The sequence below is a fragment of the Macrobrachium rosenbergii genome, chromosome 3, assembly GCF_040412425.1.
Source record: "Macrobrachium rosenbergii isolate ZJJX-2024 chromosome 3, ASM4041242v1, whole genome shotgun sequence".
NCBI classification, from domain to species: Eukaryota; Metazoa; Arthropoda; class Malacostraca; order Decapoda; family Palaemonidae; genus Macrobrachium; species Macrobrachium rosenbergii.
In genome coordinates, this window is record NC_089743.1 from 63,942,114 (window position 1) to 63,967,548 (window position 25,435).

Here is a 25,435-nt window from a genome sequence, read left to right on the forward strand (position 1 = left end):
TACTTACCTGGCAGTTATATATATATAGCTTAATCCCTGTCGAACCGGCAGATTTTTTCAAAACTCATGGCAACGCACGAATGGTAGGTGTCCGATAGGTGGTTAACAACCCTTATCGGGTGGTAGCTGGAATCATTCCCGTTTTCAGTTCCTCAGATCATCTCTTGCCCGACCTGTCTCCTGAGGGGAGGAGGGTGGGATTTAAAATATATATATAACTGCCAGGTAAGTATTCATAAAACTTTGTTTTATCATAAAAACTTCATTTTTACGAATAGAACTTACCTGGCAGTTATATATATAGCTGATTCACACATTTGGAGGAGGGTGAAAGACAGCCAACATTGTTGGGAAACAACTAAAAGTTGTAGGTAAACACCTTGATTCCTTACCTGCTAAGGTAGCTGACTTCAAAGGTTCCTGCCTCTTGAGCCGCTTTCCCTTAGGAGCGCCAGTCAGGTGAAGACCTGTTATACTGAAACAACTCAATCGAGTCTGTCAAACGGGGTGAGACCAACAACGTGACTAGACTTCTGTACTTCCTATTCCCCTTCTATTACCTGTAACCTTACTCAATCTAACCACCTAACCTTGCAGACTAGATATACACCTATCTAGTTAGACTGGGGTTGCTGTTCCCACAAGGAAGCTTCCTCAGACAACCATAAAAACACCAACCCAATTACAGGTATCCCAAACAAAAGTTAAGGTTGAGGGGAGGCAGTCACTCCTTTACCCAATACCGAAGCTGTAGCTACATATGGGCCCAAGGCGTAACATTTCTCATAATCCTCTTACCTCTCTGAGGTAATGAGAAGCTTAAAACAGAGTCACTTCTCCAAAAGTGGCCTCCATAATTTGTTTAACTGACATATTCTTTCTATAAGCCAGAGAAGTTGCAATGGCTCTTATTTCGTGAGCCTTCACCTTCAACAAACCAAAGTTCTCCTCTTCACATAGAAGGTGAGCTTCTCTTATTGTCTCCCTCAAAAAGAATGATAACGCATTCTTCGAGAGGGGCTTTGAGATCCTTCACTGAACACCACAAGGAACTGGAAGAACCTCTTACGTCCTTTGTCCTGGAAAAAATAAGCCTTGAGGGCTCTAACTGGACAGAGTAGCTCTCCTCCTCTTGGCCCACTAAATCAGTGAGGTTAGGAACCTCAAACGTCCCCGGCCAGGGTTTGGAAGGGTTCTCATTCTTAGCAAGGAAGTCAAGCCTTAATGCGCATATTGCTCCATTGATTGAAGCCTACTTGTTTCTGAATAGCATGAATCTCGCTAACCCTTTTCGCTGTAGCAAGAGCGAGAAGGGAAAGAGTTTTCTTTGTTACGTCTCTCAGGGTTGCTTGAGAGATGGGTTCGAACTTCCTGCTGCACAAGAACTTCAAAACCACATCCAAATTCCAGGACAGGGGTCTCAAAGTCTGCTTCGTTGTTTCAAAGACTTTAAAAAGGTCTCTCAAGTCTCTATCTTGAGACAAATCAATGCCTCTGTGCCTAAAGACGGTAGACAACAAGCTTCTGTATCCTTTTATGGTGGATACGGCCAGGTTAGAATCTTGCCTGAGGGACAAGAGAAAATCAGCTATTTGGCTCACAGAGGTAGTGGTTGAGAAACCTTATGCTGCTTACACCAAGATCTAAAGGTTTCCCACTTTGATTGGTAAACTCTCTGTGAAGAGACCCCTCCTCGCTCTGGCGATAGCTCTTGCAGCTTGAGCTGAAAATCCTCTCGCTCTGACAAGCTTCTCGATAGTCTGAATGCAGTCAGTTGAAGAGCGAGGGGTTTTGATGATACCTCTCGAAGTGGGGCTGTCTGAGAAGCCTTGGACTTGGGGAAGACTTCTCGGAAAGTCCACTAACATCTCCACTACCTCTGTGAACCACTCTCTTGCTGGCCAAAGGGGGCTACCAGGGTCATTCTCCTGAATCTAGGAGGGCGAATTTCTTGACTACTAGATTGATTATTTTGAACGGAGGGAACGCATAAGTGTCCATCCCCGTCCAGTCCATCAAGAAGGCGTCTACTGCTATTGCTTCTCTGTCCGGAACTAGAGAGCAGTAGTTCAGGATCCTCTTGTTCTGGCTGGAGGCGAAGAGGTCTATTGAAGGCCTCCCCCATAAACTCCACAGTTTCTGGCAAACTTGAAGATTGAGAGTCCATTCCGTGGGCAGAACTTGCCCTCTTCTGCTGAGCATGTCTGCTCTTACATTCTTCTGCCCCTGCACGAATCTCGTCAAAAGCTCCACCCTGTGGTCTTTTGTCCACAGAAGGAGCTCTCTTGCTGTTTCGAAAAGAGGTAAAGAACGAGTCCCTCCTTGTTTGCTGATATACGCAAGAGCCGTGGTGTTGTCGGAATTCACTTCTACTACTTTCCCCGCGACAGATTCTTTGAAGGCTTTTAAACCTAACCAGATGGCCATCAACTCTTTCCTGTTGATGTGCCATCCGATTTGTCCCTCTTCCCAAGAGCCTGAAACTTCCTTGTTCCCCAGTGTTGCTCCCCATCCCGACTCGAAGCATCTGAGAACAACACTAGGTCTGGGTTCTTTCTGCGTAGGGAGATTCCTTCCCCTAAGATCGACGGGTTCAGCCACCAACTCAGATGTTTCTGTCCCAGATTCTTGAAAGGAAGTGTTGAAGAGGCCTGAGGTGCAACCTTCCCAGAGAGACAAATTTCTCGAGGGAGGAGAGGGTGCCCAACAAACTCATCCACTCCCTCGCCGAGCACTTCTGCCTCCCCAGGAAATACTGAACCTTCTCAAGGCACTTGATTTGTCTTTCTTGTGAGAGAAGCCCGAAAATGAGCTGAGTCCAGAACTATCCCCAAATAAAAGAATCGTCTGACTCGGTTCGATCTGAGACTTCTCTTTGTTGATAATGAGACCCAGATCCTGAGCAATCATAAACGTCTTGTGTAAGTCCTCCAGACACCTGTTCTTCGACTGGGACCTTATCAGCCAGTCGTCTAGGTACAGGATACTCTTATCCCTTCTTGATGAAGCCATCCTGCCACATTTGACATTACTCTGGTGAACACTTGAGGAGCTGTGCTGAGGCCGAAACAAAGAGCTTTGAACTGGAAGCATTTGTCCTGGATCACAAACCTCAAAAACTTCCTTGAAGTCGGGTGGATGGGAATATGAAAGTAAGCGTCCTGCAGGTCCAGGATACCATCCAGTCCCCTGGACGGACTGCTGCCAGCACAGACTGAGTCGTCTCCATGGTAAACTTGGTCTTCTCCACAAAACCGTTCAATGCGCTGACATCCAGGACCGGTCTCCATCCCCCGAACTCTTGGGCACTAAAAAACAGACGATTGTAGAACCCTGGGGATCCTAGTTCCAAAACTGGTTCTATCGCTCCTTTTTCTCCAACATCTGGTCTACTAGATTCAGGAGTGCCCTTCGTTTCAATGCGTTGAGTATTGAGCCACTAGGGCTAGTGGCTTTGTTGAAAGTGGCGGTTTCCTCGAGAAGGGATCTTGTACCCTTCCTTGATGACTGAGAGAGACCAGTTGTCCGCCCTCTTGCTTCCCCAAGCCTGCCAAAATAGAGACAGCCTTGCTCCTACTGTTGTCTGGAGGACTTGTGTTTCAATTTCTAGAGCGTGTTCTAAACGTCCTTCTGCTAGTTCTACCCCTGTTTCTTGTCTTTTTCCTCTGAAATCAGATCTAGAAGGAACTCTGCCCCGAAAGGGCTGTTGAACTCTCTTTTCCTCCTTTTTGGCAGCTGGAGGAATTACCGAAGGAAACCTCCTAGCCGAGCGAGAAAGTAAATCTTGCGTAGCTTTATGTGCCAGAGTCAGAGAAATATCCCTGACCAAGGACTCCGGAAACAAATGCTCCGAGAGGGGGGCGTAAAGGAGCTCCGCCTTCTGTGCGACTGTAGTAGATTTTGACGTGAAGGAACATAACAAAGCCCTCTTCTTCAAAATCCCTGCAGTGAAAAGAGAAGTCATCTCATTTGCTCCATCCCTCAGAGCCTTATCCATACAGGCCATAATACTGGAAAGGTCTTCAATTCCTGTAGCCTGCATGGTTTCCATCTTCTTGGATAGGATTCCAACAGACCAGTCTAAAAAACTGAACACTTCAAAAGACCTAAAAATTCCTTTAATGAGATGGTCTAGTTCCGTCATAGACCACATCACCTTAGCTGAGTTAAGGGCATGTCTTCTGGAAGAGTCTACTAAACCAGAGAAGTCCCCCTGGGAGGAGGCAGGTACTCCCAGGCCAAGAGCTTCTCCAGTGTCATACCACATACCCGCCTTCGAAGCAAGCCTAGTTGGAGGAAAAGAGAAGGAGGACTTTACTGCTTGCCTACGCTCCTTAAGCCAGTTATCAATCCTGGTCAGAGCCTTCTTAGCAGAAATGGAAAGCTTCATTTTAATAAAGGCTGACTGCTTCCTCGATTTCTTCCTGTTAAACTGGGACTGAGGAGAACGAGGAGCAGCAGGCTTAAACTCCTCACCATACAGCTCCAAAGAGAGCGAGAAAGAACCTTCTAGTCATCAGCCGCATTAGAAGGTTTATCTTCGTCCTCTGAAACGTCTTCCAAATCATGCATTCCTTCCAACTCTGTCTCCTTCTCTTCCCGCTGTAGTGTACCCGGGGAGGACGTACGATCGCCGAAAGCGTCCTGGCGGCGAGAGTTGGTTACGTCCTGGCGGCGAGAGCTGGTTGCGTCCTGACAAACAGCCCTAGAAGAATCCCGATGTCGAGAGCTGGATGCGTCCTGGTATCGCGAGCTGGAAGCGTCCTGGCGTCGAGCATTGGATACGTCCTGGCGCCGAGAGTTGGATGCGTCCTGGCGCCGAGGCGAATGCGTCCTGGCGTCGAGAAGTCCGCTGCGTTCTTTCCTCCCTGGAGAACCGAGGTCGTAATCTTGCTGAACAAAGGAAGAATGTTCCCGGCAGAGGAAGAAAATTCCTGTCGTTTAAGGCGTGGAGGAGAAGAGTCGAGCCTCAGGAGAAGAACCCTGAGGTTTTTGCTTGGGGAGAAACGAAAGATTCTTATGTTCCAGGCCAGAAAGAGCGCCCTTGTTGACTCGAACGGGAGAGGATCCAGTTCTCTCTTATCCCTAGGAGAAACTTCAGCAGGGGACTCCCTTCTAGATCTCTTCACTGGTAACTTGGAGTCCTTACGTCTGACCGACTGCGGGGAGGATGACTAAAGGCCTGAACGAGCGAAGCCAATTGGCCTTGCATGACGGTCATAAATGATTTAGCCGCAGCAGCTGCATCTTGAGGATCCGAGGGAGAAGGTTGTCGAGACAAGCTGGGAGCAGGAGAAGGATTCCTCGAGAATTCTCCAGAAGCAGAAAGAAGAGAACTCTCCCTCCTCCGAACAGCGAGAGGAGAGGCAGTCGAAAAAGGTCTTGACCTTTTTGCTGGAGAGGCGTTTCGGTCGTCGTCGGAAGCAAAAGATTCAGGAGCTCCACGCACCCGAAAGGGGAGAGCGAGTCCGGGGTTGATCCTCTTGCTGCAACCATCTTCTTTTGGTCGGTCTCGAATCCTCAAACTGCCATCTACGTCTAGGAGAGGGGCTAGGAGAAGACGCATAAGCTCTTCCGACACGCCTTTCCTGTGGCGGTCATAAGCAGCCTGGGAAAAGCAACAGGACTGCTTGAGGCGACGGCTGACCGAGGATACGTCCCCTCTCACTCCCTTACGATCGTCGACATACCTTCTCCCTAGGTCCTGGGAGCTTGGTAGAGGTCTAGATCTAGGGGCATGACAGGGTCGATCAGTCGCCACCTCCACTGCACTAGCACAAACATTATCACAAACTTCACTTGTACTCTTACCTTTCTTCAAGGCTTCAAGTTGATCCTTTAATTCTTTCATCTCAGCCGCCATCCTGGCGAACTGAGGGTCCATAACAGCAGATACAGTTCCTGTAGAAGGGCCGGGGTTACCACCTCGGGAGAAGGATCTACTTCTAAGGGTGATTTAGGAATAGAAGGGTTAAAAGAAATGTCTAGGCTAACATCACTCACAGACCTAGATTTAGATTTAGAAGCCCTCCGTAACTTATCCATCTCTAATTTACGCACATAGCGTTTCATTTCCATCCATTTCTTTTCATCCAAATCCTCGCATTCTTTACATCTTTTATCCAAGGCACACTCAAAACCCTGCACCTAAACAAACAGTGTGAGGGTCCACGAAGCTTTCGGTAACCTAACCTTACATTCTTCATTCACACATACTCGAAAAAACTTAGGATCAGACATCTTATCCAAGAACAGTCAAAGAATAAATCCAAACAAGCCACAAAAGCGATTGCCAATCCAAAGGTCAAAATACGTCACCAATAAAAGGTCCAACACAGCGACCTAGGGAAGCGAGCGAAAAACCCGACGGAGAACCAACAACAATGTTGTCGGTCCAACCGGCAGAGATGATCTGAGGAACTGAAAACGGGAATGATTCCAGCTACCACCCGATAAGGGTTGTTAACCACCTATCGGACACCTACCATTCGGCGGTTGCCGCGAGTTTTGAAAAATCTGCCGGTTCGACAGGGATTAAGCTATATATATATAACTGCCAGGTAAGTTCTATTCGTAAAACAATATGGCAGCTAGGAGATACTCCCCTCTACCCACTGGTGGAGGAGTGAGGAACTACCTTAACACAAAACTTCAGTCGTTTATCCCCTACATTCATGAGAGGGGAGGAGGGAGGGCTTTGATCATGTAACTACTGGGTAAGTTGCAAGTTCCTTACCTGTTAATGAAGTACAGGCAAGAGCTCCTGAAGGAATGAAATACAATGTCCTCCTAACAACAAAAGAAACAGAGACAACATTGGAGCAAATCCTTCACCCCAGAGGGAGATGTGGCGTAACTCCTCAGCAAAAAGAAAAAAATAAATACCCACAGTGAAGTGGTAACACAGGAGTGTGTTGAGCAGCTAAGAAAGAAGGATGAAGAAAAACAAGACCGAAAAAGAAACCGGCACACAAAAAGGAAAAAATAAAACAACACCACAGCAACAGAGTGACATTGAATCAACAACCACATTAGAAGGTGAATACATAGATTATGGTAACACCTCATCAGATATATCTTAGGAAGATTTAAGGAAGGAAGCAGAGGAGGATGCACCAATGGAAATAGAGGAACCCACAACACAGCCAAAAATTACAACTCCTAAGGAAACTAAGTTTGAAATGCCGAAAATAACTCGGGAGTCAGAGGGAAAATATTTTGCTGTATACTATACTGAACCTTGTGTAACTTACTACTGGGGGAAAGTCTTGAGAACCTTTTCCAAGGAGGAAGGAGAAGAAGTGTCAGAAGTGGAACTAAACTTTCTCAAGAAAAAGACTATTGGTAGTAACCCAAAGGCTTGGTCGTGGATCGAGAGGAAAACATGCGATGTTTCAGTTGTTTTTTGTTCAGTATGTTTTTTTTTTTGGACCTGTACATCCAGAGATCACAAAATCAACTTTTTATTTTCCAGATGTAACTGTGTCAGGTTACCTGAATAAGCTTCATAAAGCCTGTAAGTTGTAAATCATTCAAAAGCAACCAGTAAGTAAGCAGTTTATGCTCAAAGATTTTTTTTTTTTTAAATGAAACATGAACATTGTTTAGTTACTGAATATATTTTCTAATGCCAAGTTGACCCTTCCTAGATATGATTTGATGTTTAAAAAATAAATTCATATTTTCATGTTATCATTAATTGAAGAAATGTCAGCTTTATAGGATAAAATCAATAAATATTTTTTTCCCCATACATGTTTTTTTCTTCCCAATTTTACGGAAAAAAATACACACAAAGTAACAAAAAAACCATATAAGATATTTTCCTAAAATAAAATCCTTACTAGGTTTTAAGCTATAATTGATTATCTTTCAGAAGTAATGGGTGGAATCCTGCCAAAAAAATTACATGGCTTTGTAGACCAAAGTTGACCAAGTTTTTATTTTCTTCCCCACTTTACTATATATATGTTATAATATATATATTATATATATATATATATATATATATATATATATATATATATATATATATATATATATATATATATATATATATATATATATATATAATATATATATATTATATATATATATATAGAGACCCCCATTTTATCCTACAATTCATAGGATTACAGTGCGAAAGCAGTTTTTGGGTGGGGGAAAACATAAAAAGACTGAAATACTAGGACCTTAATCCCATGGACAGTTCTCATTCAGAAGGTAGGTAGCTTTATGGAATGTTTCAAACTAATATCATGCACTAGGTACCCGAGGCCAGGTTAGGTGTGGGTGATTTGGTAATTTGTTTAAGAAACTATTGTCAAAATTGTGCGAAGTACACATTAAAAGATATGAAAAATATTTCCAGTTCAAAATCCTGCAATGGTTTGCAGCAAAATTTTACCAAAATTAAAATTTAACATATCAGCTATTTCCTAACCTGGAATTGGAACGTAAAATTTAGGCAAGTGGACAAACACTGGGGCTTTGGAGGTCATTCTGCGCTGCAAAGGAAATCAAGAGTAAGAGGGTTTTGAGGGTGTAACAGGAGGATGGCTTTGCAGTTGCACTATATAACGGTTGTTAGGAGAGGGGGGGAAAGTAAGATGGAAGAAAGAGAATATAAACCGAGGTAAAGTAAAAGGAGTGAAAGTGGTTTTCAGCTAAGGTGGAATGGATTATAAAATTTACGCCAAAGGCCAAGTGCTGGGACCTATGAGGTCATTCAGTGCTGGAAGGGAAACTGACAGCGAAAAGGTTTTAAGGTTGCAACAGGAAGAAAATCTTGCAGCTGCACTGTGAAACAATTGTTAGGAGAGGGTGGGAAGATGAAAAAAAATAAAAAATAAATGGCGGTACATTAAAATGTAAGGAAAGGATTCCAGTCTGGGGCTGAAGAGACGCTGAAAAGAACTGGAAGTAATGCTTACAGTACACCACAGATGGCACTACTCCCGTACAGGGAACTTCCTACCCCAATCAACATCAGTGTCACATAACTGTAGGCTACAGTTAATAACGACCTTTAGGTTAGGCCACAACAACTGCCACTAAAAGAGTACTTACCTACCATGAGCCGTGAGGACCTCCTAGTCTAGACCTAATACTTTTCTTTACGAATTCTAGTTCAACTAGGCCAATCTGTTGGAAAGTTTGATAGATGTTGATCCTTCTACGTCTTTCCATGAGATATAATTGTCTAGGCAAAATCTTGAAAGAAAAAATAAGATATTCGTGAACTAGCCTACCGTCACATCACACCTGGGACTAGGCCTGCTTCCAACTTACTTTCCAATGTTTACCGATTCCGATCTTTTGCTGTCGCTACTCTGATGAACACTGCTTTAAACACTAATCTGTTGTCTTTACCTCCAAGGCCACAAATAGTTAATTCGTTGCCTAAGGAATATTTAATATTCATAGTAGTTTGAGCTGGTGTTTGTAGCCTAGACCTAGCAATGAATTCAGGCAGTCTACAACTCTAAAAATAGGCTATTTTACCTGTTCCTCCACACATAAACTTCAAAATCAAACTACTCTGAAAAATCTGAATTCACCACAACAAAACACAAAACGTTTGAGGACAATGATCACGAAAGCGTTATGCTAGAATTTCTTACAGTGTGAGGGTTCTGAGATCACTGACACTGGTGTACTACTATAGCCGGCCCGGTTCACTTAAGGACGGTAGATTCTTGGGCCTACGAGACGTTTGTTTGGCGGCCTCTAATTGGCTGGTACTGGGAGTTAAGCAGCTCGCTCACCGTTTCATTTTAACGTTTGTGGCTCAGAAAACTTGAAATATGTTTATATTTCTTCATTTATCTCACGTTTTACAAAAGATAGGAAAGTTTTGGTCATACCATAGGGTTCGGTATTAATTGTACAACTAAATCATGATTTCCTGACATCAGTAAGATAAAACACAAAGGAATTACAATGAGTAAAAGTGAAGAGAGAAGCATTTCATTCTTTATACCTGTTTTTACATATCGTCAGATTTTGCATTATTCATGCGATCAAGATAAAATAAAACTTGTGTTTTCATACAACAAATTCACCCTGAATACGTTGGTGCTTTCAGATTTTAGATGCGTGTGATATGTGAAGAGAAAATGAAGAATATGTTTTATTATGTTGCATTCGCTCTTGACTCAGTTTGGCAGTAGAAACTGAGAGACGGTGATCTGCAAAGCCGAGGCGCCATGGACAGTTGCCAATTAGCAATATGAGAAGTTAACAGTTTCGACAATATTTACCGTATTGTTATGTCATTACATTTTCTGTAAACAGAGACAGAATTCCCATTATGAATGTCGAACTTTTTCACTCCAATATCATATAATTATGTCCGTATGTCTGGACATATCTGATAAGAAAAAATTAATAATCATGTGGATGCATCTGGATGTACTGGCTTCAATTTAGGCTAGGTGAGAAATTTGCATACTGTAGGCTACATGATAAATAACAGGCCCGCACAATTATCAAATATAAGATGTATATAGAGGAATAAACGTTCTGGTGTAAGAGCAGCTCAAACAAATTCTGAAAAAGATAGAATCTTATATTCGTTACATCACCAATAGATTGTATGGTAAGAAATAAAAAGATGTACTTTCGTTCATTGAATGAACATATAAAAACCAGCGTGTTATTGACTAGAGAAGCAAGCGGCCATAATAATGAACTCATAATTATTTAGCCTGTTATTTATCATGTAGCCTACAGTATGCAAATTTCTCATCAAGACTAAATTGAAGCCAACACATCCAGATGCATCCATATGATTATACATTTTTTCTTATCAGATATGTCCAGACATATGGACATATATGATATTAAAGTGAAAAAGTTCAACATTCATAATGTGAATTCTATGCATTTATGTACAGAAAATGTAATGACATAATAGTACGCTAAATAATGTCGAAACTGCAAACTTCTCATATCGCTAATTGGCAACTGTCAACGGCGCCTCAAAGCTCTCCCTGTTTGCAGGTCACCCTCTCTCTTGGAACTACCGCCAAACTGAGTCAAGAATGGATGCAACATAATACGACATATTCTTCATTTTCTCTTCACATATCACACGCATCTAAAATCTGAAAGCACCAGCGTATTCAGGGTGAATTTATTGTATGAAAACACTAGTTTTATTTTATCTTGATTGTATGAATGATGCAAAATCCGACATATGTAAAAGCAGGCATAAAGTATTAAATGCTTCTCTCTTCACTTTTACTCGTTGTAATTCCTGTGTGTTTTATCTTACTGATTTTAGGAAATCACGATTTAGTTGTACAATTAATACCGAGTCCTATGGTATGACCAAAACTTTCCTATCCTGTGTAAAACGTGAGATAATTGAAGAAATATAAACATATTGCAAGTTTTCTGAGTCGCAGTCTTAAAATGAAACTGTGAGCGAGCTGCATACCTCCCGTACCAGCCAATCAGAGGCCGCCAAACAAACGTCTCGTAGGCCCAAGAATCTACCTTAAGTTAAGTGAATCGGCTAGTGGTCCACCCCTGTTCAACGGTTCAACCTGTTGCTGTGGCTGGGGATTAGTTGCCAAGTATCAAAAGGCGGTTATTATAGATTTATTGACAAATTTACATCAAATGGGATCAAAAGTCAACAATTCTTCTTCGTTTATTAATTGTTATTCTCGTGCCATCATTACCATGACACAAATGGTATGTGATGCAGAATAGCCTCTGTAATTCCCCAACTCTTATCTTTCACTTTACAAATATCCTGCCATCTCAATTTATATCTGAAATACAGAAAAATGGAAGAAATAAAATTTATATGTTAGGACAGTTGGTGCTTTGAGAAAATTTCATATAATGGAGGATAGTGACTTTCATTTTCTTATTCAAAGCAAAAATAAAAGCCCACTGCGAGGTTTACCTCCTGTTACACCTTTAAAACCTTCTTAACTTTCAATTTACCTTTCAGCACTAAATTACCTCATAGGTCCCAGTGATCGGCCTTTGGCCTAAATTTTATATTCCAATTACAAATAGCTTGCACTATTGCCATATTTGCAGATGGGATATGTAAGCAAATTAACGGTCCCTTTTTATATTTGTTATATAACCTATGTATTTTATCCCCTTTCGTGAACAACGTCATATACATTTTAGGTGTATAACAATTTGTTGCAGCATGGTAACATGTTGTAGTACACTGATTACCACTGGACATTTTTTCTTTTTCACAGTACAGTTGTTTCTGCCTCTTTTGTCATTGAGCCAGTTTTGGGAGAAAAGTAACGAACCGTTGTTCCAAACAGGTGTCTTACTAATGATTTATTTTTATCAATGTAAATTCAAAGTTAAAAAAAAATGAGTTTGGATTAGAAGGGCGTGTTTATGGAAGCAAAAGAGGGAGTGCATGAAGGACCTGTTTAGCCAACTCTCCTTTATGGAAGTGAGGTGTGGATACAGAATATGAAACAATACAAAAATTATGAACTTGTGTGGATACAATACATTGTTTGTACTATACATGTCATGAGGAAGAATGAAAAGTTGATATACTTAAATATCTGATGAAATGGTAAAAAGCTTAGAATAAGTGAACAGACAGATCAGAGTAGTTGTGTGATGTTCTAAACATGTTGAGACAATGGGAGGAAGGGGTGCAGAGAGTGTAAAGTCCCCGCTCAATGGGTTTTCTTTAGTGAACCTACCGTTTTCTACGGTGCCTTTTTCTCCTGACCTTAGGTCGGGGTACCTAGCCATGTTTTATTTATGTAAATGTGGATTTATTACTTACTCATTTGTGCCCTCTTGTACTGTACATGTGTCAGAGCATTGTTGTGTCTAATCTTTTAATTTTATTTGTCATGTTATCTGTATTTATCTGTCCTGTTTCACATTGAGAACAACTGACCTCGGGTCACCTGTATGTCCTTGTATGTCTTTGTGTTTACGTCCACACGCCGCTTTATAAGCAACCTGCTCCCTTAATAAACTAGCAGTCAATGTCTACCTGCTCTCTCTTTTGCACCCCCTCACAGTGGTGACCCTGGAGTCGTTCCCGGAGCCATTAACGGAACCAAACGGCGACTTAGTCTTGGCCCGATGAACTACCCCACGCCCCTAACGGACTAACTACGGTGCTTTAACAAAGCATTCGGGTGTACTGACCCTCGTCAGCAGATCACCAGCATCATTAGCGGACCCACACGCCACGCCCCCAAGCGTGTATTGACGCGAGTGTAACTCACACTCCGAGTGAGAGTGCAGAAGCGAGCATGGACGCAGACATTCCCTCCCACATATAAATAGCTGCGAACTCCGCGGAGTCTGATATCTCCCTCATGCAAAACCCACTCACACCCTCCCCCACGCCAAGGCTTGTGCTCTCCTCCACGCCGGTACCCGTTCCTAATGCGCTGCCCTTCCTGGCAGACCAACCGAAGTCTGCCCTCGCCATAAAGGAGCCGCCGTTCACACCACAACCCGTCATCAGGGCTCTACAGGGTCGAGGGGCAGTTCAGGTTGGCAGGCCTGACCGACGAAGTGCTGCAGGCAGACATCATAATTAACGCCCTCCCGGAGGAGGTTTACAGGAAGATCACCCCGTGGGTGTCTGCCACAAGTCCTGCCACCTACCAGAAGCTGAAGGCCTCTCTCGTCGAGACCTGCTCCCTGCCGATCTCCGAGTGAGCCACCAGTGCCCTCAACCTAGCCAACAACCCCCAGCACGACCAGAACCTCCTGGAGATGTGGAACGTCATCCAGGACCTTCTCATCCTACCCAGGATGGACAGCAGCGGCAGGCACACAGAGATAAGCCTGTCGAGGGAGATCTTCCTCCGTCAGCTCCTCCCAGAGGTTAAGACCCAGATCTTGGAGCCTTACACCCTGCCCCCTTGAGGACCTGATTAAAACAGCACAGCAGCTGACTGAGTCCAAGAGGGCAGCGAAGTGGGCATTCACGCCTGCACACCCCATCAACTCCCTCCAGTCAGAGGAAACCGCAGAAGGGGAGATAAACGCTGTTGTCAGGAGGAGGCCAACCCATCACCAGAAGAAGCAATTGCCGGGGCCTTGCTACTACCACCGGCGGTACGGCAAGGATGCCCGGAACTGTGAGTCCCCCCGTCCTTTCGCCCATACAAAAAACGGGGTCGGCGGCAGCCAACAGCACAGGCCGCCATGTCAGCAGAAGCACCCAAGAGCCCCACACCAGTAGGTTTCTACATCTGCGACACCATCTCCGGCAGGATGATGCTGATCGACACTGGGGCTGTGCGCTCAGTGTTCTCGCTGTCCAGAGAGGACCGCAAACGCCCGTCGGACCCGGCTGCCTCCCTGATAGCCGCCAATGGGTCCCCCATCCTCTCCTACGGCACCAAGCTCCTGTCGGTCTCCATCCTTGGCTGGAGGTACAAGTGGAGCTTCATCATCGTGGACGTGAGGACCTCACTCCTGGGTGCAGACTTCCTGGCCCACTTTGGACTGGCAGTCGACGTCAGCCGCAAACGCCTGCTGGACACCGAGTCCTGCCAGTCCCTTCCCCTGGTGACGGGCCCCAGCGCACCCACAGTCTGTTCCGTCGCTCCACACCAGTACGCCTCACTTCTGAAAGAATTCCCCGAGGTATTCAAGCCCGAACTGCATTAGGTGAACGGGGCCCTGCCAAACATGGAGTTTACCACCACATCAAAACGAAGGGCCCCCCGACACACGCAAAGCTCCAGAGCTTCCCCCTCGGCGCCTTCAGGAGGCCAAGGACACTTTCGCCAAGATGGAGCATATGGGCATATGTAGAAAGGCCTCCGGCCCGTGGGCCTCCCCCCTCCACATGGTGCAGAAACCAGAAGGCTCCTGGAGACCTTGCGGCGACTACAGGCGGCTCAACCTCGCCACAGAACCAGATCACTACCCTCTCCCAAATATGCAAGACCTCACGGCCTCTTTCCACGGGGCTGAAATGTTTTCTAAATTGTATCTTTTAAAATCCTACTTCCAGGTACCAATAGCTCCAGAGGATATCCCCAAAACCGCCATCATCACGCCCTTCGGGTCCTATGTCTTCGCCTTCTTCACCTTGAGCCTGAGGAATGCAGGGCTACTTTCCAGAGACTGATGGACAGCACCCTGGGGGACCTGAACTTCTGCGTCTGTTACGTAGATAATATTTAAATTTTTTCCAGATCCCACAAAGAACACCTGCGACACATCCGGAAGGTCCTGCAGCGCCTGCAGGAGAATGGCCTTGTCGTCAGGTTCAACAAATGCACCTTCGGCATCGAAAGAGTTGACTTCCTGGGCCACGAGGTATCCCCGGGAGGCGTCCGCCCACTCGCATCGAAGGTCGAAGCCGTTGCCAGGTTCCTCACCCCTACCTCCGTCAGGGCTGTACAAGAATTCCTTGGGATGGTCAACTACTACAGGAGGTTCATCACCGGGGTCGCACACACCGTCGCACACACCATGGCCCCCCTGACGGAGATCCTGAAGGGCCATCCAAAGACCTTAGTGTGGGGCCCCGACCAGCAGCGGGCCTTCTCCCTGATGAAGGCCGCCCTCGCCAAGGCAACCGCCTTGGCCCACCGGGACCCCAGCGCCCCCCTCCAGCTGACGACGGTCGCCAGCAACGTTGCCTGTGGGGCCGTCCTGGAGCAGGTCGTCGCCGGAGCTCCCCAGCCCATCGCCTTCTTCAGCAGGAAGCTCAGCCCTGGCGATTCCCGCTACAGCACCTTCGACAGGGAACTCTGTGCAGTGTACATGGCAGTACGCCACTTCCAAGTTCCTCCTGGAGGGCACGCCCTTCACGATTTGGACGGACCACCAGCTGCTGGTCCACGCCTTCACAAAGCAGGGGGATGCATGGTCCTCCAGGCAGCAGCGGCATCTCGCGGCCATCATGGAGTTCACATGCGCCATCAAATACCTCCCCAGCAGGAAGAACCCTGTAGCAGACGCCCTCTCGAGGATCAAACTCAAAGCAGTGCAGCTCTGGATCGACTACGATGACCTCGCCTGGGAGGAGGCCACCGACCCAGAGGTTCCAGCTTACCACACCGCCATCACGTTGCTCAAGTGGAAGGACGTGCCCCTTGCCCCTGGGGGGCCAACACTGCTGAGCGACGCAAGCACCGGCCACCCCCGCCCGCTGGTACCCGCCTCCCGCTGCCGTCTGGTTTTCGACATCATCCACTGGCTGTCCCACCCCTCCGGCAGGACGACGGCCAAGCTGCTGACAGAGAAGTTCGTCTGGCACGGCATATGGAAGGACGCGACAACCTGGGCGAGGCAGTGCATCCGGTGCCAGACCAGCAAAGTAGGGCACCACACCGAGTCGGGTGGGCGACTTCCCCCAGCCAGGAAGGAGTTTCGGACACATCCATGTCGGCGTGGTAGGCCCCCTTCCCCCATCAGGCGGGGCCAGGTATCTTCTGACAGTCATCGACCACTCCACCAGGTGGCCTGAAGCAACGTCCATGCAAGAAGCCACCACCAGTGCGACTGCCGAGGCCCTCCTCTCCAGCTGGATCAGCCGGTTCGGTGTTCCCAGACCATATAACAACAGACAGGGGCCCAGCCTTCCTGTCCGAGCTGTGGACCGCCCTGGCACACCTGCTGGGGACCACTCACCACAGCACCACCGCCTACAACCCCGCGGCCAACGGATTGGTGGAAAGGTTCCACAGGTCCCTGAAGGCGTCCCTCATGGCCCGCTGCACCGCCAAGAATTGGAGGTACCAGCTGCCCTGGGTCCTCCTCGGGCTGAGGACCGCCCACAGAGCCAACGGCGACCCGTCCACAGCAGAAAAAGTCTACGGGGAGTCTCTCATAGTCCCGGGCGAACTCATCACAGGGGATAGCCACAACCTGATGGTCCAGAGGCTCCGTGACATGATCGGAAAGTTCGCCCCCTGCCAGCGGACATATACCGACAGGACAACCCCCTTCATGCCTCCCAGTCTGTCCTCCACCACCCACGTCTTCGTCAGGAACAACGCCGTCCACCCGCCCTTAACCAGGCCCTACAGGGGGCCTTCCTCGTGCTGGAGAGAAACAAAGAGGCATTCCGGCTGGCCATCCATGGGAAGAACGATTGGGTGTCGGTAGACCGCCTCAAGCCCGCACTGTTGGAGGAGGATGTCGGCGACACCCCTCAACGCCCTCCACAGGAGACGTCACCCCTGCAGCCCACCCCGCCCAAAAGAAAGACACGTGGCTGCCCCGTAAGGCCCCGGACCCAGGCAGTGCTGCAGCCAATCGCTCCCGCACGCAACGCACCCCAGCTGACATCGCGGAGCTGCAGCCCTCTCCAGCGCCCCAGCAGATACTTCCTTTAATCAGACGTTACCTACCTGTGGGGGGGGGGGGAATATTGTAAAGTCCCCGCTCAACGGATTTTCTTTAGTGAACCTACTGTTTTCTACGGTGCCTTTTTCTTCTGACCTTAGGTTGGGGTACCTAGCCATGTTTTATTTATATAAATGTGCATTTATTACTTACTCATTTGTGCCCTCTTGTATTGTACGTGTGTCAGAGCATTGTTGTGTCTAATCTGTTAATTTTATTTGTCACGTTATCTGTATTTACCTGTCCTGTTTCACATTGAGAACAATTGACCTCGGGTCACCTGTATGTCCTTGTATGTCTTTGTACTGACGTCCGCACGCCCCTTTATAAGCGACCCGCTCCCTTAATAAACTAGCAGTAATGCCTATCTGCTCTCTCTTTTGCACCCTCTCACAGGAGCACTAGCAAGTTGGATGTATGACCTGAAAGAGGTATTGGAATTGGAAGGGCCTTGATAATCTGAAAGTCAGAGTGAGTGTATCACAGAGGTGAATGAGAAAGGGGGTTTGACCCACTGCTAATAAGCATTCGGTGCAGGTGTATGACGATAATAATGTGGAAATATTTTGGACACTGTCAATCAGATTAAAGTATAAGGTCAGTCACCAATGCTTTGTTTCTGTTTTTGAGCCTCCATTTTATACATACATACATACATACATACATACACACACACATATATATATATATATATATATATATATATATATATATATATATATATATATATATAGATATATATATATATATATGTATATAGATATATATATATGTATATACTGTGTATATATATATATATATATATATATATATATATATATATATATATATATATATATATATATATATATATATATATATATATATATATATATATATATATATATATATATATATATATATATATATATATATATATATATATATATATATATATATATATATATGTATATGTATATATATATATGTATATACTGTATATATGTATGTATATATATATATATATATATATATATATATATATATATATATATATATAGGCAGTCCTTAGTTATCAGCAGGGTTCCATTCTGGGGTGTGATGATAACCAAAATTGCCACTAACCGAAAATTGGCGATTTCCGACACTTTTCGGGCTTATTGGTGCCGATTTTCGGTAATCAGTGCCTCTATTAGGTATGTATTGGCACCAATACCCAATTATCGGCGCCAATAAGTGGAAATTGGCGATTTTCGTTGCTAGACAAGCGCCATAAAACCGGATCATCATTAACTGAGCCCCGTTAACTGGGACTGCTATAATATATATATATATATATATATATATATATATATATATATATATATATATATATATATATATATATATATATATATATATATAAATATATATATATATATATAAATATATATATGTATATATATAATATATATATATATATATATATATATATATATATATATATATATATATATATATGTATATATATATGTATATATATATATATATATATATATATATATATATATATATATATATATATATATATATATATATATATATATATATATATATATATATATATATATATATGTATATATATATATATATATATATATATATATATATATATATATATATATATATATATATATATATATATATATAGTGAGGATTGAGAGGGTTCTATCAACTGGTAGACATCAGCAGGTTAGGGTGAAGGATCATTCCATTATTCCTTTTCAAGGTATGGCGATGGGATCCCCTTTGGGTCCCACCTTTGCAAACATTTTTATGTGCTCCCTGGAGGAGCGCATACTGGACAATTGTCCTTTGGCCTACCATCCCTTATTTTATAGTAGGTACGTGGATGATACCTTTTTGCTGTTCAGAGATAAAGATCAAGCTGACAAATTTCTTGATTATGCCAATAAAGAACATCCTAATATTAATTTTACTATTGAATATGAAAATGAAAATAAGCTGCCATTTTTAGATGTAACAGTTTTTAAACATAATGATCATTTTAACACCACGGTTTTTAGAAAGAAAACTTTTACCAGCCTGGGCTCAAATTTTTATAGTAACTGCTTTTATAATTTTAAACTAAACTCCATGTCTACGCTCTTTCATAGGGCTTTTAACATAACGTCTAATTGGAATCTTTTTCACAGTGAAATAACTTATCTCCACCAATATTTCACTGACAACTGCTTTCCATCCAAACTTTTTGATAAACACCTCAGCAAATTTTTAAACAATATCTTCCATCCTAAAATTAAAATACCTACAGTACCAAAATTACGATTATATGCAAGTGTCCCATTTATTCATGACCTAAATTTCTATCGTGAATTGAAGTTGTTAGTCGAGAAATTTTTACCTGCCATTGAATTAAAGCTAATACCCTGCAACCCAATGAGTATTAGATCTCTGTTTAAACATAAGGAGAAACTCGATCCACTAATGACCTCAGGAGTCGTATATTTATTTAATTGCCCTAGATGTAATCTTGGGAAGTATGTTGGCTCCACACGGAGGTTACTCAAAGTGAGATTGGACTCTCATCGAGGCGTTAGCTATCGAACAGGCGTCAAATTGACTAATCCTGAATTTTCATGTATACGAGAACATGAAAAGAAATGCAAATATGACATAAACAACAAAGATTTTAAAATTATAGGCCAAACTCCTAACGAACAATATTTAGCAATCTTGGAAACACTCTTTATTAAACAACTAGTTCCACAGTTAAACACCCAGTCTTCCTCAACACCTCTGTATCTCTCGTGAGTTTAAGTCGAAGCTGAACCCGGCCCGAATAGTCACTCGGTCTGTGCCTTCAGCACCTAATGGTACTTACTCCTCCCTATCCTTTGTACTTTACTTTTATATTATTTGTATACATGTATAAAGTTTTTTCTTTTTACTTAATTTTAGCCCGAGTTTTTATTTTAACTTTTAACTTCTATTTTTATAGCTTGAAAATGGGACTTTAGTCCTGAAACGTTGCAGCAACAATAAAGTACCTTGAAAAGGAATAATGGAATGATCCTTCACTCCTAACCTGTTGATATATATATATATATATATATATATATATATATATATATATATATATATATATATATATATATACAGGCAGTCCCCGGTTAATGGCGGGCTCGGTTAATGGCGATCCTGTTTTACAGCACTTGTCTAGCGATGAAAATCGCCGAATTCCGCTTATTGGCGCTGATCAATGGGTATTGGCGCCGATACATACCTAACGAGGCATTGATAACTGAAAATCGGCACTTTTCAGCGCCGATAAGCCCCAAAAATCGCCGATTTTTGGTTATTATCACACCCCAGAACAGAAACCCCGCCAATAACCGAGGACTGCCCTATATATATATATAATTATATTATATATATATATATATATATATATATATATATATATATATATATATATATATATATATATATATATATATATATATATATACACACACACACACACACACATATATATACATATACATACATATATATATATACTGTAATGTACTGACAGATAAATTCATTTGTATTTACAAACATAAGGGTTTAAAACTGTGTATAAGAAACTGGCAAAGTTTCAATAACCACAATAACTGTTAATACTGTAGGAGACTGACTACATTCATTTTACATCAGAGCACATCCACACTACAATTCTTCAGTCACAAAAATACAACTAGAGTTCAACTTGACAAAAGACATTTACTTGGTTATATTCTAACCTCAGTCACATTTAATTGCATAATCACAAGCAAAGAAGACAAGAATTTTTAAGCAAAAAGCAAGTTTTCCTAAATCATCCGCAACTGATGCCAAGAGCAGACAATTGGATAATTTGGTTATTATGAAACAAACTTGGCAACCAGTGCTCACAGAGTATGTTTCATACATGCTGTGGAATATGAAATCTGATTCTTTCTCATACTGTATTATGGCAGATACTGTAAACTTTTTTTTGTTCATCATATACCATAGTATGTTAACCCTTAAACGCCGAGCCTCTATTTACAAAAGTGTCTGTTGTATGCCGGCGGCGTTCTGGAGTTAGCGCCGAAGTGGAAAAAAAGTTTTTTTTTTTTTAAATCACAGCACACTTAGTTTTTAAGACTAAGAGTTCATTTTTGGCTCCTTTTTTTGTAACTGCCTGAAGTTTAGTATGCAACCATCAGAAATAAAAAAAATATCATTATCATATATAAATATTGAAATATATGAGCGCAAAAAAAAAATTTCATATATAACTGTATACAAATCGTGCTGTGAGCAAAACGGTTAAAGCTAACGAGTTATTTTTTCGTTGTATTGTACACTAAATTGCGATGATTTTGGTATATAACAAATTGTAAAACGATCAAAGCAACACAGAGAAAATATTATCACAAAATGATGCATGAATTCGTAACGTGCAGACATAAAAAAAAATTTTTTTTTTCAAAAATTCACCATAAATCGAAATATTGTGCTAGAGACTTCCAGTTTGTTGCAACATTAAGGTAATTGATTGAATATTACTAGACTGTAAGTGTTTTGGCTTACAATTGCAGTTTTCGAGCATTTCGGTCGAGTTAAAGTTGACCGAAGGTAGAATTTTTTCTATTTATCGTGATTTATATGAAAATATTTCAAAATTGATAATAGCTACAACCATGAGTTATTTTTGTTGTATTCTACATGAAATTGCGCACATTTTCTTATATAAAACTTTATGTAACGACTAATATAAAATGGTGCAAACATTACAACAAAGTGATGAAAGAATTTCTGAGATGTTTGGCCGAGTTACCGCGAGGACGTAAGGAAAATTTTTTTTTAAAAAATTCACCATAAATCGAAATATTGTGCTAGGGATATCCAATTTGTTGCAAAATGAAGGTAAATGATTGAAGCTTACAATTGCGTTTTTCGACCATTTCGGTCGAGTTAAAGTTGACCAAAGGCTGAAATTTTGGCACTTATCGTGATTTATATGAAAATATTTCAAAACTGATAAAAGCTACAACCATGAGTTATTTTCTGTTGTATTCTACATGAAATTGCGCACATTTTCATATATAAAACTTTATGTAACGACTAATATAAAACGGTGCAAACATTACGACCGTGACGAAAGAATTTCTGAGATGTTCGGCCGAGTTACCGCGCGCGGACGTAAGGGAAAAGTTTCTTCAAAAATTCACCATAAATCGGAATATTGTGCTAGAGACTTCCAATTTGTTGCAAAATGAAGGTAAATGATTGAATATTACTAGAATTTAAGAGTTTTAGCTTACAATTACGTTTTTCGACCATTTTGGTCGAGTCAAAGTTGACCGAAGGCTGAAATTTTGGCACTTATCGTGATTTATATGAAAATATTTCCAAACTGATAAAAGCTACAACCATGGGTTGTTTTTTGTTGTATTTTGCATGAAATTGCGCACATTTTCATATATAAAACTTTATGTAACGACGAATAAAAAACGGTGCAAAAGTTACGACAAAATGACAAAAGAATTTCTGAAATTTTCGGCAGAGTTACCGCGCGGACGTAAGGAAAAAGTTTTTTTCAAAAATTCACCATAAATCGAAATATTGTGCTAGAGACTTCCACTTTGTTGCAAAATGAAGGCAAATGATTGAATATTACTAGAATGTAAGAGTTTTAGCGTACAATTGCGTTTTTTGACCATTTCGGTCGAGTCAAAGTTGACCAAAGGTTGAAATTTTTTGTAGTCGACGTACAGCATGTCCACTCGTCACCCGACAGACAATTTTAGTCGACTTACGATACGTCCAGTCGGCGTTTAAGGGTTAATAAAGGTTAATTTTAAAGGGATTTCTTTCTATAAACTCTGCTGTGTGAGTTGTATCCATCATACTGCTTAGCTGAAATATGTAAATTAACTGATGACAAATTCCCTTCTACATATCTTGACAAAGCAAAACAGTTTAGGTTTTTCATGTCTGAATCTTTTGAATTACTTAGGCAACTTTTCTAATGTCAGCTTTATCACAATTCTGTACAAATATTCAACTCTCTGTAGCACTGTCTCTTAAGGCTACTCTGAGTGTTCACATGGCACTATATATTTACAAAAGAGGCTCAAATACAGCATGTGGAGTCTAAGATGCCTACAGTTGCAATTACATCTCTAACAGTGGCATTCAAGGTATTCAGGGTCATGCTGTGACCCTAATCGCATTGCAAGCACAGACTTAAGATCACATAGTTTTTACCGTAATGCCATCTAAGAAATCTGACAAAGTCCTACATATTTAGGACAATAAAAAACATATTTTGTGGTACAATAAACTTTTGATATTCATAACAATGAATTATAGTGCTCTGCAGTTATAATACTCTGCAAATATGCATTAATTTCTCTGTCAACTGACTTTCATGTTATTGAATGCTTCTATAACAGGGCAAAAAATCTATAATCTGGAGGTTACATTTTTCTTTATACTCATAACATCAGCTAGGAAACTATTCACAAAGGGTGAAACTCGTGATGGGTTAGTTAGATGGATGTGATGTGGACCTTTTAATGTTATATAATCGAATCTTTGTGCATTTGCAGATAATGTGTCAAAAACAACCTCATACTCCGAGTCTGGCCCGGTAAACACACCTTCTAGAGCATGGATAAGTAAAACTGGGCACTTGATTGTTGACAAAATTCTTAACCAATTATCATTCCCATACAGCATTTCAAATAATGCATGTACTTTGCGATCACGGATCCATGTAAGGCCACCATCAACTTGTTTAGTAAGCCTTGGTAATAAAACTTCTGCAGATTCTTCATCAATATTATGCATATTTTTCTTGGGACCAGTCTTCCTGGAGTCAATTATTTTCTGTAAAGAGCCTCCTCTTTGGAATAAACAGGAGGAGATTTTTTCCTGCTCAGTTCTAAGTATAAGATTAACCTCCAAGTGCCAAGTTACTTTAGGTTCATGTTTATCAAATGGTTTGATGTAATCTAACAGGATTAAGGCCAAAACATCCTCTGGATACAATGCTGTATAGTATGATGCTACCAGTGAGCCAAAGCTGTGGGACATGAACACAAAGGTTTTCCATCCAAGTTCTAATACCACTGCTCTTACATTGATAACATATGACAGAACAGAGTAATGCGCTCCATTAGGAAGATGGGCAGAAAAACCGTGTCCAGGAAGGTCAAGCACAAAAACTTCTATCCCGCAAGACAAAAATGGCACCAAGCGATCAAAGGTATTGGCGTTGTCCAACCAACCATGAAGACCAATTATTCGATGTGTTGGAATGGCATGAGGGTCACCTATGATGCATCTCTTCCCTCGTAGGGTACCCCAACCTACACCAACATTTACCTCGTGCCAGCTTACTTGGTTTGGCATCTCAAGTTACCTGGAAAAAGGGGAAAATAAATAACGTGGTATTTATATGAACTATCTGGGCATTATAAGGAGCTCAAGTGAACAGTAAATAAGATATCAAATACTGTCTTATTAAAGCAATGTAAAATTAAAATGCAAACCAAGAAGGGAGTAATGCTGGCATGACGATATCCTGCATTTAATTATATTTTTCCTTGGGCAAATGAAAAGGTGCAAATACACGACCATACAATAGTGCAACAAACAAATAAATATTATTTGAATTCTGTATAAGAAAAACATGTAAAAAATGTACTTATCCCTTCATAATAGCTGACTGTCACTATTTAGGTACTTTTCTATTATTATTTTAATCAATGTGATAATAAGATTAATATCCACTGCTAGTGCAGCTACTAAAATTAACCATTCACTGAATAAAAATATATCATTGCTCTGCCAGATATACAGATATTAATTCAGGTATCAAAGGAGTTGCCTCCTTAATACAGTAATACCACTACCAGGATCCTGCATATCTGTACAGCTGCAAGTGAGCAAATGTCACTACAGTGTCTCAATATTACAATGCAGAGTAGCAGCCCAGGAAAGAGATAACTATACAGAGGTAAACTGTACAAAACCCTTCCAAAAAAATGAAGGCACTTTACCAATGCTTTATGGATAAGCCTCCAGAAATACTCTG

The 25,435-nt window shown here is 42.0% G+C and overlaps 1 protein-coding gene and 1 long non-coding RNA gene across 4 annotated transcripts in view; both read right to left on the reverse strand.

The window, feature by feature from the left end:
* Window positions 1–9,650, reverse strand: part of LOC136856531 (uncharacterized) — a 616,643-nt gene extending 606,993 nt beyond the window's left edge. The window contains exon 1 of one of the 2 annotated variants that reach the window (XR_010858386.1): window positions 9,074–9,650. This is a non-coding gene — a long non-coding RNA (uncharacterized lncRNA). Of the gene's footprint in view, window positions 1–9,069 lie in introns of both variants that reach the window. The other variant, XR_010858387.1, reaches the window with a different exon arrangement.
* Window positions 9,651–23,660: 14,010 nt separating this feature from the next.
* The window catches only part of LOC136856564 (serine hydrolase-like protein), a 46,758-nt gene continuing 44,983 nt past the window's right edge, over window positions 23,661–25,435 (reverse strand). For both annotated transcript variants that reach the window (XM_067134433.1, XM_067134422.1), the window contains exon 2: window positions 23,661–24,760. In XM_067134433.1, the coding sequence (XP_066990534.1) occupies window positions 23,800–24,750 (951 nt within the window). In that variant the 5' untranslated portion in view covers window positions 24,751–24,760 and the 3' untranslated portion in view covers window positions 23,661–23,799. The remainder of the gene's footprint in view (window positions 24,761–25,435) is intronic.